The sequence below is a fragment of the Myotis lucifugus genome, unplaced genomic scaffold (genome assembly GCF_000147115.1).
Source record: "Myotis lucifugus unplaced genomic scaffold, Myoluc2.0 scaffold_0, whole genome shotgun sequence".
Classification (NCBI taxonomy): Eukaryota; Metazoa; Chordata; class Mammalia; order Chiroptera; family Vespertilionidae; genus Myotis; species Myotis lucifugus.
The window spans coordinates 239,798-253,070 of record NW_005871048.1 but is presented as its reverse complement, the minus strand read 5'-3'; the positions used below and the strand labels follow the sequence as shown (position 1 = coordinate 253,070).

General features: G+C 53.8%; 3 protein-coding genes across 3 annotated transcripts in view; all 3 read left to right on the top strand.

Moving 5' to 3' along the window:
- Nucleotides 1-1,637, top strand: part of FBXO24 (F-box protein 24) — a 10,065-nt gene extending 8,428 nt beyond the window's left edge. The window contains exon 9 of the mRNA XM_023754057.1: nt 1,025-1,637. Within this exon, the coding sequence (XP_023609825.1) occupies nt 1,025-1,387 (363 nt within the window). The 3' untranslated portion in view covers nt 1,388-1,637. The remainder of the gene's footprint in view (nt 1-1,024) is intronic.
- A 982-nt stretch (nt 1,638-2,619) lies between these two features.
- On the top strand, nt 2,620-7,784 carry PCOLCE (procollagen C-endopeptidase enhancer). Its single transcript, XM_006081022.3, has 9 exons — nt 2,620-2,836; nt 3,677-3,785; nt 4,216-4,474; nt 5,309-5,433; nt 5,958-6,094; nt 6,405-6,676; nt 6,928-7,005; nt 7,144-7,314; nt 7,457-7,784. Exons 1-9 carry the CDS (start codon nt 2,742-2,744, stop codon nt 7,621-7,623), a joined length of 1,413 nt encoding a protein of 470 aa, XP_006081084.1. The 5' UTR covers nt 2,620-2,741; the 3' UTR covers nt 7,624-7,784.
- Nucleotides 7,785-9,269: 1,485 nt separating this feature from the next.
- Nucleotides 9,270-13,271, top strand: MOSPD3 (motile sperm domain containing 3). Its single transcript, XM_006081509.2, has 6 exons — nt 9,270-9,395; nt 9,857-10,118; nt 10,970-11,045; nt 11,489-11,718; nt 12,746-12,910; nt 13,033-13,271. The coding sequence occupies exons 1-6, from the start codon at nt 9,270-9,272 to the stop codon at nt 13,062-13,064; spliced, it is 891 nt and encodes a 296-aa protein (XP_006081571.1). The 3' UTR covers nt 13,065-13,271.
- Nucleotides 13,272-13,273: the final 2 nt, after the last annotated feature.

The window sequence follows — 13,273 nt, the reverse complement described above, 5'->3', positions numbered from 1 at the left end:
TAGGAAGCAGCAGAAATCAGGAGGAAATATTTTAAAATAGCCATTTGAAAAGATAATATGACAAACTGAAAATATTAGAGAGAGAAGGTAGGACTACAAGGAAGGAAATTCCTTTCTGAGGGCTAACCTAGAATTGCAAAGGAGAGGTTGGGTCTTTAAGCCTTGGGAAGATATTCCTCACCCTGAGGCTGGAAAGCTGGATGAGAGGTTGGACTGGCTGAGGTATATGATGTCAGAATGAGAGAACAGACAGCAGGCCCTGGCCTCAGGCAAATAACCTGTTTTCTGAGAAGCAAAGATGAGGAACCAATAGCAGTGCTAGTGCCCATTGGTCAGACTAGGGGCTTCAAGAGAACCAAGGAGGGAGAGATGGCTGCTGGTCTTCATCCAGCAGGAAGACCTCCTGGGGAAGGTGTGCTGGGTCCCATTTCTTCCCTCTCCTAGTGTCCCTAGATTCTGCCCTGAGCCTTCTCTGACCTGGGCCCCCAGTCCCTTGGTGTATCCCCCTTAGGGATCCTGGCCCTGTATCCTCAGGTGTATTATCTGCAACACCCCATTGCCCTGTGGTGTGGCCTCAACCACTCCCTGGTGCTGAGCCAGAGCTTGGACTTCAGCAAGGAGCTGCTGGGCTGTGGCTGTGGGGCTGGAGGCCGCCTCCCTGGCTGGCCTAAGGGGAGCGCCTCCTTCGTCAAACTCCATGTCAAGGTCAGAGCAGGGTCAGGCGAATGGGCAACCAGGGAGGGCAGGTAGCCCACAGGATTCTGGCTGTGGCTACTGTGGGGCCCCAAGGGCCCCGTTTCCCCAATACCACCCACCTCCCTTTTCTGCCTGGCACCATGGCTCCTGGCTCTCTTCCTTAGCAGATCCTGGTGGTGCTCTCTGACCTCACACAACCTTGGGGTTCAGCCAGCCAGCTCATTTGCTGGCTCAGGGCTGGTCTGAGGGGGAGGGACACAACAGCCGGGGCTTCGTGGGAACCCCTCAGTAAAGGCCCCACTCAGCCATGCCCCTTCTCTCTGCCAAGGTCCCTTTGTGTGCCTGCTCCCTCTGCTCTACCAGAGAGTGTCTCTACATGCTGTCCAGCCACGACATTGAGCAGCATCCCGCCTACCGAGATCTACCAGCCAGCAAGGTGGTGGGGACCCCTGAACCCAATCCAGGGTCCGGAGTACTCCAGGACCCTGGGGGGACAGCTTGGGCCTGTAAGGAGTACCTCAGCCAGATCTACAGTTGCTCCACGTTGCAGGACCGCATGGAAAAGATGAAGGAGATCGTGGGCTGGATGCCCTTGCTGGCTGCACAGAAGGATTTCTTTTGGGAGGCTCTGGACATGCTACAGAAGGCTGCTGGAGGGGTTGGACAAGGCCCCCCAACACCTGAGAGCTGACCCCCCTCTCCTAGTCTTACCCCTGGAGGGAGAGTCTGGCTCTGGGCCAAAGGCTAAGGAGAGATGGAGTGGTAGCAATGAACACTGTGCCATGGGAAGGGGGACACAGTGGGGTGGGGACTGCTGGACATGCCAGGGTGGGGAGGGAACTGTTTTGTAAAATGTTCGGGGGCTGCCCAGGAGGGGCCTCCAATCTTACTATCATGGACAAAAGATTTGATGGACAAATAGAATAAAAGGCTGAAGTGAGGCCTAGTTTGGGACCCTGGAGCCTGGGAGGACAATGGGGCACGGAATGGGGTCCCGATGCCTAGCTCAGTGGGTAAGGGAGGGCAGGAGCATAGACGGGCAGGCAGAGCAGCAGCTGCTCAAGCACCTTCAGCTTGCTTTGCCCTTCCACGCCCAAGACCTGACCCAATCTTCTTGACAGGAAATCCTAGCCCTGCCTTCTGGAACAACGTTTGCCAGCGGTCGCCAACCTTTCGGACCTCACAGACCACCAGTGGTCATATGCTATTTGGTGCCCCCCACTGGATCCTCTTATTCCCATTCTGAAGAAGTCATTTCTGACTTGTGACAGTTTTCTATCCCTTTTCCTTCATCCCTGTGAAGTCAATCTCCCTCCTCTCTGCTTTCTGTTTACCTCCAGATCTGATCTTACATGTCCTTTTCCCCTACTTTTTACTCTATCCTCCTCTTCCTGCAGAAGGGAGACACTCCCTTTATCCACATGCCATGCCTCCCTGCCCCATTCCTGTACCTCCAGATAATTTGGGAGAAAATGGGTGAGCAGAATTCTTTTCTTCTTGGCCTAGTCTGGCCTGGGGATAGAAGATAGTGGAAATTTGAAGCGGAAAGTAAGTTGGAGCAGGTGGTGGTCAGGAAGGGGGTGAATGCTTAAAGGTTGGGAGTCCAGGAAAGGACTTTCTCTGGGTGCTAAGGAAGCAGCAATGGAGAGGATCGTGAGTGGGCTGGAGAGTCCTGGGGAAGGACCAGATGCTTGGGCACTGGACAGAACGGGCTTCCAGATGACATTACTTGATGCCTAGGTTATGGCTGAGGTCCTGATGCTCCCTCAGCCCTTCATTGCTCCTCCCACTACTTAGGTCAATATTTATGTGTCCTCTACCTCGAGAGGCCTCTGGACTCACCACTGTCCCGGTTCCCCTCTCCCTGTCCCGCCTTCCCCACCGCCCTCCCCACTGGCCAGTCCCCACGCCCACACATCCGAGGCTGCCTCATCTGGCACCAATTATCCCTGCTGCCGCTGCCGCCGCCGCTGCTGCTGCTGCTTCTGCTGCTAAACTCGGCTGCTGCCTCTGTCTTGAGGACCCCAGCGCCTCTCCCCTCAGCCATGCAGCCTGCTGCCACAGCCTCCCTCTTGGGGCTCCTCCTCCCTGCCTGGACCCTGCTGCCTTTTGCCCAGGGCCAGACTCCCAACTATACCAGGTAGGTCTCTTGGCACCTTCTAGTTAGCTTAAGTGGGCTTCAAAAGCCAATTCCTGAAGGATTATGCCTGTGGATCTTGTGGTTTCTTTTTCTAACACATTACCCCCAAGAGCTCCCAGTTTCTACTCTTCTCTGGTCCCCAAGTCTATCCTCCCTGCTACAAGACCACTGTCTCCTGTAGGTCACCACTGCTCCCCGTTTCCTCAACCTCTGTCCTCTTCCTTCTGAGTCTCCCCATTCACTCCATGGGACCTGAGAAAGCCAAGACCTTGAACTTGCTTGATACCTGGACATCTGGATCCCAGGAAGGCAATTAAAAATGATGGGGGAAAGCGGGGCAGCAAGTGGGAGACTTGAGGTCAGATACTCAAGTAGTTTAGCTGCAACAGAAGCAAAGAAAAGGTTGAGAAGTCAGGGAGCCTGGTCTCCAGGTTCAATTTGAGGGCCATCGCTGCTGCTTCTCACTCAACTCCCCGCCCCCTCCCCCGCACAGCCTCGTGGCGTGGCTGTGTCTACATCTGGAGTAGTTAGGCAGCTGCTGTGGACTGCCTGGCAGTGCAAAGGGGGGAGAGTAAGAAGGGGGGCTGAGGAGGATCCCGGGAATCCTGTTGTGTTGGGGGTGGGGACTGGGAGTTGGAGGCATAGCTAAGTTGCTGGCCCTACTTTTTCCTGATCCTCTACTATAGTATTTCCCACCTCAATTTCATCTTGGCTGGCTGAGGCCATCCCAGATCCCTTAGGCCTTTCTCCCTCATCCTCAGGCTTTCCTATCCTCATTACCCCATCCCAGTCTGTCCACTACTTCCCCCACCCATGGCTGACCCCTCTTCTGTCCTCCAGACCTGTGTTCCTGTGTGGAGGGGATGTGACTGGGGAATCAGGTTACGTGGCAAGTGAGAGTTTTCCCAACCTCTACCCGCCGAATAAGGAGTGCATCTGGACAATAACGGTGAGAAGGCCCCTCTGGTCACTGCCCCTTGTCAAAGTCTCCAAGGCTTAGGTCCAGGCAGTCAAAGGCCCTCCCCCAGCACTATTACTCCCTAGGGAAGTCCAAGACCCACCCCCTCTGGTCACAGATCCATCAGTGTTCACAATAATACGTGGCAAGTGTCCTCACTCAGCCCTTAATTCAAAGCCTGCTGTTCCGTTCCTAACTCCATTCCTGCCCCTGTAAATCTCTCCATAGACCTCAAGTCTGGTCCCCTGTATAAGCCACAAGCCTGATGCAGAGCCCAGGCCCTCTGCTCTGCACCCTGTTGGGGTTCCTTCATGTTCAGGCCCAAGTTTCTCTAGGAAATGCTTGGGGAAAGGAAAGTACCCTCTGCCTGGGTTGTGTATGACCTGACTTTGTAGGTCCCCGCCCCTGTCTCTGCAATCAGGTCCCTGAAGGCCAGACTGTGTCCCTCTCCTTCCGAGTTTTTGACCTGGAGCTACACCCTGCCTGCCGTTATGATGCTCTGGAGGTCTTTGCTGGGTCTGGAACCTCGGGCCAGCGGCTCGGACGCTTCTGTGGGACCTTCCGGCCAGCACCCATAGTGGCCCCGGGCAACCAGGTGACCCTGAAGATGACAGCGGATGAGGGTACAGGAGGACGAGGCTTCCTGCTCTGGTACAGCGGGCGGGCCACCTCGAGCACTGGTGAGACGTCCCTCACCTTCTCCTTCCCCTTCTCCTGGTCCCACCCTGGCAAGGCCCTGCCCTCAGCCTTAACCTTCACCCCAAGATCCTAGGTCCCCATTGCCTCCCTTTCCCTTTTTCCTCACTAACTGCCCCTCCAGTCCCTCCTCCCCATCTTCTCTCCCCTCTCCCGCTCCCGCCACCCCCCTCTTCCAGGCCCCACCCCAGGCGCGAGGCGGAAATGGGTCACGGACCCGCGGGTGGAATGGGCGGCCTGGGGTTACTGGGACGGTGAGTAACTGCCCGCCCCCGTCCGCAATCGGGCTCCCTCTGACGGGCGTGAGGGGGCCCCCTGGGAAGGGGGACCAGGTTCCTCCGACCCAGAGCCCCCTACACCCAGCCCGGGGCTCCCGATTGCGGTCCCATCACCTCCTCCTGGCGGCAGAAGTCTCCCCTAAAATATTTAAGGCCTCCCAAAGGGGCTTATGCCCCAATTTGAAGGGACCCTCACAGCGTGGGGACTCTCGAGTCTGCAAAGGGGACTTCTCTGCCGGGTAGAGGAGATGGGATCTAACAGGGGAAGAGGAACGGTGTGGCAGCGGGTCAGGGGGAGGGGCAATAGGGGGCGTGTCCAACCAATTCCTCCTCCCCCTTCCACCACCTGCCTGGGTGCCCGGAGGTCCTGCGCCTTGCTCTTCCTCTGCTAACCTACCCACCGTTTCCTTCCCCTCTTCTCGCCCCTCATCCTGAGGCCCCGACATCCGACCTTCCTGCACGAGCCCCCAGCCTAGAGCTCTTCCCAAGCTGACCGAGGGTCTCCACTACTCCCACCCCACTCCTCTCTCCCCTCCCCAGAGCACCAATTTTGTGGGGGGCGACTGGAAAAGGCCCAGGGAACACTGACCACGCCCAACTGGCCCGAGTCTGATTACCCCCCGGGTATCAGCTGTTCCTGGCACATCATCGCGCCCCCAAACCAGGTACCGACCCCCTTTCCAGGGAGCGGGGGGCTGCCCTCCGGACCTGAGCAGTGTCCTCCAGCGTGCAGCTAGCAAAGACTTACTGAACATCTACTATGTCCTAAGCACTGCGCTTGCGCTGCTGGGAAGCAAAACAGACCCAACCTGCTTGCATGCAAACAAAAATGTAAAATTATACCTGTGATCAGTGAGGTATCTGATGCTGATAAACTTGGTGTGTGTGTGTGTGTGTGTGTGTGTGTGTGTGTGGTGATGGTGAGGTGGTGGAGATGGGGGAGCTGGTGGGGGAGGTGGAGGAGGTGGGTTTGGGGTCTATTCCTTGAGAATGAGCCTGGACTTGACCTTGCCCACCATGGCGGAGGACACCACTTCAGGATTCCTGTGTATGTAATCCTCTGGGCTGTGGTATGAATACATTAAGAGGAGGGTGCAAGGGGACACGGGAGGTGAGAGGAGGCTGCTGTAAACATCCCCAAAGGAAGTGAGAGGTGCCAAGCAGCCTCTGCCCTGTGCCCTGCCATCAGGTGATCTCGCTGACCTTCGGGAAGTTTGACGTGGAGCCGGACACCTACTGCCGCTATGACTCGGTCAGTGTGTTCAATGGAGCCGTGAGTGACGACGCCAAGAGGCTGGGGAAGTTCTGCGGAGACACCGCCCCGGGGTGAGAGGACAGGACCTGGGTGGGTGCAGGTCAGGGTTTCTCCGCCTCCCCAGGAGTCTGACCGCTGGCTGCTGTTGAGATGGGAGGGGCTTAGCTGAAGAGGCGGGATCTGAAACCATGAGCTCCAAACCGGTGGGTGGAGCAAGTAGGGTACTAGTCCCTGCATCAGTCCTGTGGACTTTGGATACAGAGGCGATTGGGGCCTAAGAAGTCGAGAAGCTAATGTAGCCAACTTGGGGGTGGGCGCCTGGGTAAAGGCGGGGTGCAGGCCCTCTTGACATCTCCCACAATGCCCTGCTGCCGCCTGCAGTCCTATCTCCTCCGAAGGAAATGAGCTCCTCGTCCAGTTCGTCTCGGACCTTAGCGTCACTGCCGATGGATTCTCAGCCTCCTACAGGACCTTGCCGCGGGGTGCCGCCAAAGAAGGGCCAGCTCAGAGCCCGGGAGAGGATGCCCGGCCAGGTCCCCCGCTCCTTGGCCCGGGCCCCAAGCCAGGAACCCCGCCCAAAGTCAAGCCGGAACCCCCACCTGCGGAGAAACCAAAAGCCACGCCTGAGGTCCAGGCAACCCCCGTGGGCCCTAGTGAGTCTGAGAAGGGGGAGGAAGAGGATGTAGATTGAGTTCATTCCTGGGCTTGCTCATTCATTCATTCATACAACACTCACTGGTGCCACCTCTGTGCTAATAATGGTTGGCACTGGGTACTGAGACCCAAAGCTGGATAGAACTTTGAACAAGTTCAAATCAATGAGGCTGTTACAGGGAAAATAGTCCTTTCCACCTGCTAGGTAGGTCACCTTCCACAAAAAATGTTCCCCCCCTCCTCCTCCTAGATGCACCCAGTGTCACTTGCCCAAAACAGTGCCGGCGGACAGGCACCTTGCAGAGCAACTTCTGTACCAGCAATCTGGGTAAGAAGCCTCATTCACATGCTCTGCTCTTCCAGATCTTCTAACTTTCCCGCCTGTCCCCAAAGTACCCTCCCCCTCTTGGTTCTAGCCTTGCCCTAGCCTCCTGTCTCCTCACCTCTCACCCTCACTCTCCCACAGTGGTGACGGCAACAGTGAAGTCCATGGTTCGGGGCCCAGGAGAGGGCCTTACTGTCACTGTCAGTCTCATTGGTGTTTACAAAACTGGAGGCCTGGACCTGCCCTCTGCACCCACTGATACCTCCTTGAAGTTTTACGTGCCTTGCAAGCAGTGTCCCCCCATGAAGAAAGGTAATACGGATGTGGGGTAGAGGAGAAGGGTACTTGGCTTCATGGAAATGATAGAGGTAGTAGAATATAAGGGGCTCAGATGAGGAGGCACATCTTTAAGGTATATAACATGAGCTCTCAATCTCTCCCTTCCCTCTCCCAGGAGCCAGTTATCTGCTGATGGGCCAGGTGGAAGAGAACAGAGGTCCTATCCTTCCTCCAGATAGCTTTGTGGTCCTCTACCGGCCCAACCAGGATCAGATCCTCACCAATCTCAGCAAGAGGAGGTGCCCCTCCCAGCCTGTTCGGGCTGCTAGGTCCCAGGCCTGAAATCCAGGACAGCCTTGGCCATTGGCCCTAGGGATCCATTTTTTATCCAAATAAATATTCCTTGACTGAGGAAGGGATCACATATCCATTTTTATGGTTTTGGTGCCCATCTTGGGAATTTCTTTTCATTCATTCAATAAACTCAACAGACATTTATTTTACAGAATCTTTTAAGAAACCAAGTTGGATCTTGTCACCCCTTTGCTAAAAACTCCCCATATTCTCCACACACATGCAAACACACACACAATGGTAACCATAGTGTGTCTCCCCATAAATGTATATACACACTTTGAATAATTATAAAGGCAGTGTTTATTAAAATACATTTCATTTTTAAAACTGAGCTATCAGCTTATAAAGTGTGTATACATTTTTAGGGACACCCTGTCTTTAGAGATGATGGATGTATTAATGAGTTTGATTGTGGTAATCTTTTCACAATGTATACAAACCATCAAGTTGTAGACCTTAAATATATACAGTTTTATGTCAAAGATATCTCAAGGCTGTTAAAAAGAACATTTAAATACTCTCCTACAGTTTTCCATCAGTCTCAAAATAAAATCCAAAGTCCTACTGTGGACTCAAAGGCTCTGGATGTTCTGCATCCTTCATCCCCCTTACTCTCATCTTCAATTATTGTCTTCCTTAAGATCACTTCCAGTCACACTGGCTCTGTGACTATTTCTAGTACACTGGCTTTGCCTGTGTTATTCCCTCTACCTGGAATTCTCAATTAGATCTCAGCTCAAAGTTCATTCTAGTCAGTCATTTGTTCATTCCAAATGGCAGGCATTAGCCTTGGCCTGGTGACAGTTGGTTAGAACGTCCTCCCAGTATGCCAAGGTTGCGGGTTTGATCCCCAGTCAGGGCACATACAAGAATCAACCACTGAATGCATAAATAAGTGTCTATCAAAAAATCGATGTTTCTCTCTCTCAAATCAATAAATAACACAATAAATGGCAGGCACTGTTTTAGGCACCAACGGTACAACAAAACAAAGCCCCTGCTTTTGTGGAACAGAGATAAATGTTAAAATAAACATAAGGACCAGTAGCTCTATGCGTGCTATGAGGAAAACATGATTAAGAGGACAGACGGGGATTCTACATTATATGGAGTGCTCAGGGAAGGCTTTTGGATAAGATGCACTGTTTTTGCTCCACTGCTAACTGGGTGGCCTGGGGAAGACTGTTCACCTTGCTGAGCTTTCCTTGTTTGTAAGAGGTGAATATATGGAATGGTAATGGATGTGGCAATAATAATAATGTAAGTGGCAGGGTTGGTAAATCTTAATTCCTATGTAAATGTGATTTCCGAATCCCGTGCAGAAAGGAGAGAATCAGGAGCGGAACCCAGGGCTGAGACTTGAGTCCAACTGGGAGCAACCTCCAACTGCAGGAAACGGCTGTGGTTGCCGCAGAGGCTTCCGGGAGAGCCTGGGATTGACGTGGAGAAAGAGGGCTTCTTTGTGGGATGGGATTCTAGCGATCTGACGATCTCAGAGTGCGGAGGCAGGAACAAAGGCCGCCCGGGTCTCCCAGAGTAACTGCAGGGCTAGTATTCTAGACAGAGACGTAATTTTCCGTCACCGAGACCTAGTCAAGCCCCTCTGTAAGCGCACCAATCGGCGTGTACGTATGGCGGAAACGAACCCGCCCTGGCCAATGACAGAAGCCGTGTGGCGGAAGTACCCGAACGGCCTCGGGGGCAAGTGGCAGCCACGGTCGGCTCACACATTGATTGACAGGTGCTGTGACCAGAAGGTGAGCATCGTAGCGAAGCCCAAAGAAGCGCGGCCCGGTCTCAGGGAGGGGTCGGAGGCACAGGTACCACAGACACAGGTCTCTGCGGGGCAGGCGGGAAGAGCAGCTCCGAAGGAGACTCCGGGGCAGGCGGAATCTGGCCCAAGCCGGGGCGGAATCCCGGACGCCCGGAAGGGGCGGGGCCTAGTGAGCGGGGCTTCGGGAGGTCTGGAGACCGGGCCCGGGCTTGGGAGCCGCAAGGGGCCGGGTTTACCGGGTGGGCGTGACCATCGAGGTGGGGCTTGGAGGCGGGGCCTAGAGGGACGCGGCAGAGCTGGAAAAGCCGAGGGTTCGGAAGCTGGTCCTGGTCTGCGGGACCCTCATCTCGTCGAGTTCCGAGGCGGGGGTGGCGCTGGCCTCAGTGCAGGCCGGCCCCACAATCTCGTCCGTTCCCTTTTGCCCCTCTCCTTCCCCAGCTCTAGATTCCAGGCCCTGTCCCCCGAGCTCAGCCCTCGGATGTCCCACTGCCTAGAGCCTGCATCCGCCGCGGGGCGCCCCAGGACCAGGAGCTGGTGGGTCCCGGGGCGCCGGGGCGGGGGTCCCGGGGTGCCTCTCCTCCCTCGGGACCTGTCGTCCCGGTCCTCGTCTTTCCCCCTGATTTAGTGTTCAGGGCGGACCAACGGAGCGGACCCAGGCAGCTGCTGACCCTCTATAACCCCACGGGAGCCGCGCTTCGCTTCCGAGGTGAAGGGATGGGCGCCTCGTGCTAGGGGGCTGGGGGCTGGTGGCAGGACATGGGGGGGGGGGGGTCAAAGTAAGGAACATGCACACCTATAGAGGATTTTTGTGAGTTTATTTGAGCCAAACTGTGGACAATTGCTGGGAAACAACAATCTCAACGGATTGAGATAATGCTCTAGAAAATTGCAGTTTTGCATCTTATTTTATACATTATAATTTAAAGAGAAGACGCTAGTGGGTTACATGATATCCATTGGTGATAGATTAGGGAGGTGGGAGAAAGCAAATCGGGGAAACCTGGGATTGGATGAAAAGTAAAATGATAGACACATAGATCTTTTACATAGGTGGGTACAGGATAGTCAACAGTGAATATTTAACATGTTAACAATAACAATGAGGATTTATGGTCTCAACCCTGGTATATTGGTTCTGCCCTGAGGGATCTGGAAAAAGGGGAGTTTTCCTGATACTCCAAAGGAATGTTATCTTAGGTGCAAAAGACAATAGACAAGCTTAGTTAAGGTAAAGATTGACTTTTGTCAGGGAAGATTTTAACCTAGCACATGACTTCCTGCCCTAACGGCTTTTAGTTAAAAAGTTTTAACTTCAAACCTAACTTACTTTAGGTTTCTGAATTTGCAAGGCCGCCAAGTAGGCCTTCCCTGATCTTGGCAGGTTAGTATGTGGCCCCTTTTCATCCACACGGTCAGATGTCCAGCCTTGGTGGACTAGAAGAGTCATGTCTAGTCCTGGGGGTAGAAGGCCAGGGGGACTCTATTGTCCCTTAGAGGGACAGGTTTGTGTAGGGTCTCAGAGGTAAGAGTCAGTTTCTCTGTGCTTGTATCCCCCAGTCCTGTGCACAGCACCTGACAAGTACACAGTGTTTGACGCAGAAGGATATGTGAAGCCTCATTCCTGCATTGACATGTAAGTTGGGAGGGTGGAGAAGCCAGAGGTTGCTGCTACCTTTCTCTGAGTAACTGAGCCATGGTCTGAGGCTGGGGTGGGAAGTGTCCAGCCCGAGGGCAGTATAAGGGCTGCAAAATCATTTGGTCTGTCCCTGCCAAGGCAACTACAGGCGGGACTCAAAATTCAATAAATCTAGGAGCTTTTTTCACAGCAACATAAATTTATATTAAGTGAATTATATTAAGCTAATGATGTTATAAATATCCAAATGGCCCGTAGCAGAAGAATGATTCCCAATCCCTGGTCTGAGGTCTCAGACCTGGTCCTTTTCAACTTTTTTTCCAACCCTCTGCCCGTAACCCAATGGGAAAGTTTCCTGGGAGGGTGGGGCCTGGATCCACTTGCATCATTGCCTGTCACTCACTTCCTCTCAATGAGCCTCTCTTCCATCCTGGGACCAGTGTGATTCGCCACGTGGCCCCCATTGCCAGCCATTATGATGTCCAGGACCGCTTCCGCATTGAGCTGTTTGAGGAGGGAGCTGAGGGCCGAGTGTTGGGGCGCAAGGACATCACCTCGGTTTTGAGGGCCCCAGCCTACCCCCTTGAACTTCAGGGACAACCTGACTCAACGCCACACCCAGGGCCTCCTTCCTGGACAGCACCACCCACGACCAGACACCTCCCTGAAAGTGAGTTGGAGGATGGGAATTTTTGAGTTCTGTAGGGAGGGAAGACCTAGCATTACTCTAGAGATGAGCTTGGTTGGAGTTGCAGAGGTCTTCAGGTTTAGTTTATTGGCTTTTTGTGAAAATGTTCCTAGGAGTTGAGATTTTATATTACACTATAGGCGCGGTGCATGAATTCATGCACCAGTGGGGTCCCTCAGCCTGATCCCTGCAAGATCGGGCCGAAACTGGCTCTCTGACATTGCCCGAGCGGTCCTGGATTGCAAGAGGGCGCAGGCCAGGCTGAGGGACCCCACCGGTGCACAATCGGGGCCGGGGATCAGGGCCAGGGAGGGACGTGGGAGGTTGGCCAGCTGGGGAGTGACCACAGGAGGGCTCCAGGGCATGTCCGGCCCATCTTGCTCAATCCCAATCCCAATGGACCGGACCCCAGCAGCAAGCTAACCTACAAGTCGGAGTGTCTGCCCCCTGGTGGTCAGTGTATATCATAATGAGCAGTTGAGCGGCCTTAGCATATCATTAGCATATTACACTTTGATTGGTTGAAGGGCGGACCAGACAGTATATTAGGCTTTTATTATATAGGATTAAGGAATAAACCTATTTTGCAGTTTACCTGGTTTCTGGCTTCCATACTTAGATGGGAAAATTCTTCCTTAACTTTAACTTCAATACTTTCTATTATATGCCAACTCAGTTCGGTTCCATAAGAAACCTGTACTGAGCAATTATGCCACACCAAGTTGTATGCTGGGTCTGGGAAAAGGAGTTTCCTGACTAACAGACAGGTACACAGAAACCAGTAATCAGGCAGAGTGAAGAGAGAAGAAGAAAATTGCTGAGGGACCAGAGGAGAGAGGGTTTCTTGTGGCTGTGGGGACAGAGGCTTTAGGGAGGAGAGGACACTTTCATTGTGTGCTTCTGAAGGGCAATAAAAGTGGATACACCTTCTGTCTTCAGCCTCCTCCCAGGAGGACCTTGGGTTGGGGAGGAGTTGGGTCTGGAGCTTCTGACAAGCCTTGTTTCCCAGAATCCCACCCACAACTGGCCACCAGCTCCTTCCTCCTGTTCTTGCTGACCGGCATAGTCTCGGTGGCCTTCCTGCTGCTCCCACTCCAGGATGAACTTGGTAGCCAGCTGCCCCAAATCCTGCATGTCTCCCTGGGACAAAAGTTGGTGGCAGCCTACATCTTGGGTGAGCACAGTAGTGGTGAGGGGATGTGAGCCCCAGAGAAAGAGGGGTAAGGGTTGGGAAGAGGGCTCCCAGAGCTCCAGGGCTACTCATTATTTCTTGCTCTTTATTTCTCCCCTCTCCAGGCCTCCTTACCATGGTCTTTATCCGGACCTGAGCCCCCTGCTCAACCTCCACCCCCCTCCCTGGGCAAGGATGTGGACATGAGATGGCCACTGTGATGCTCATACCTGGCCTCGACTCCTACTCTCCTCTTCCTGCCACTCCCTCCACCCCTGACAAAAAATACCCAGGGATTTGTATTCATTTTCCAAGTTGAATTTTAAAAATTTGCAAAATTAAACTGAAAGATGTAGGGAACATGCC

Coding starts and splice junctions, on each gene's coding strand:
- PCOLCE (XM_006081022.3), top strand. CDS start 2,742: ATGCAGCCTGCTGCCACAGCCTCCCTCTTGGGGCTCCTCCTCCCTGCC. Junction 2,837..3,676: donor CAGACTCCCAACTATACCAG/GTAGGTCTCTTG, acceptor TCTGTCCTCCAG/ACCTGTGTTCCTGTGTGGAG. Junction 5,434..5,957: donor TCATCGCGCCCCCAAACCAG/GTACCGACCCCC, acceptor CCCTGCCATCAG/GTGATCTCGCTGACCTTCGG.
- MOSPD3 (XM_006081509.2), top strand. CDS start 9,270: ATGGCGGAAACGAACCCGCCCTGGCCAATGACAGAAGCCGTGTGGCGG. Junction 10,119..10,969: donor AGCCGCGCTTCGCTTCCGAG/GTGAAGGGATGG, acceptor TGTATCCCCCAG/TCCTGTGCACAGCACCTGAC. Junction 12,911..13,032: donor GGTGGCAGCCTACATCTTGG/GTGAGCACAGTA, acceptor TCCCCTCTCCAG/GCCTCCTTACCATGGTCTTT.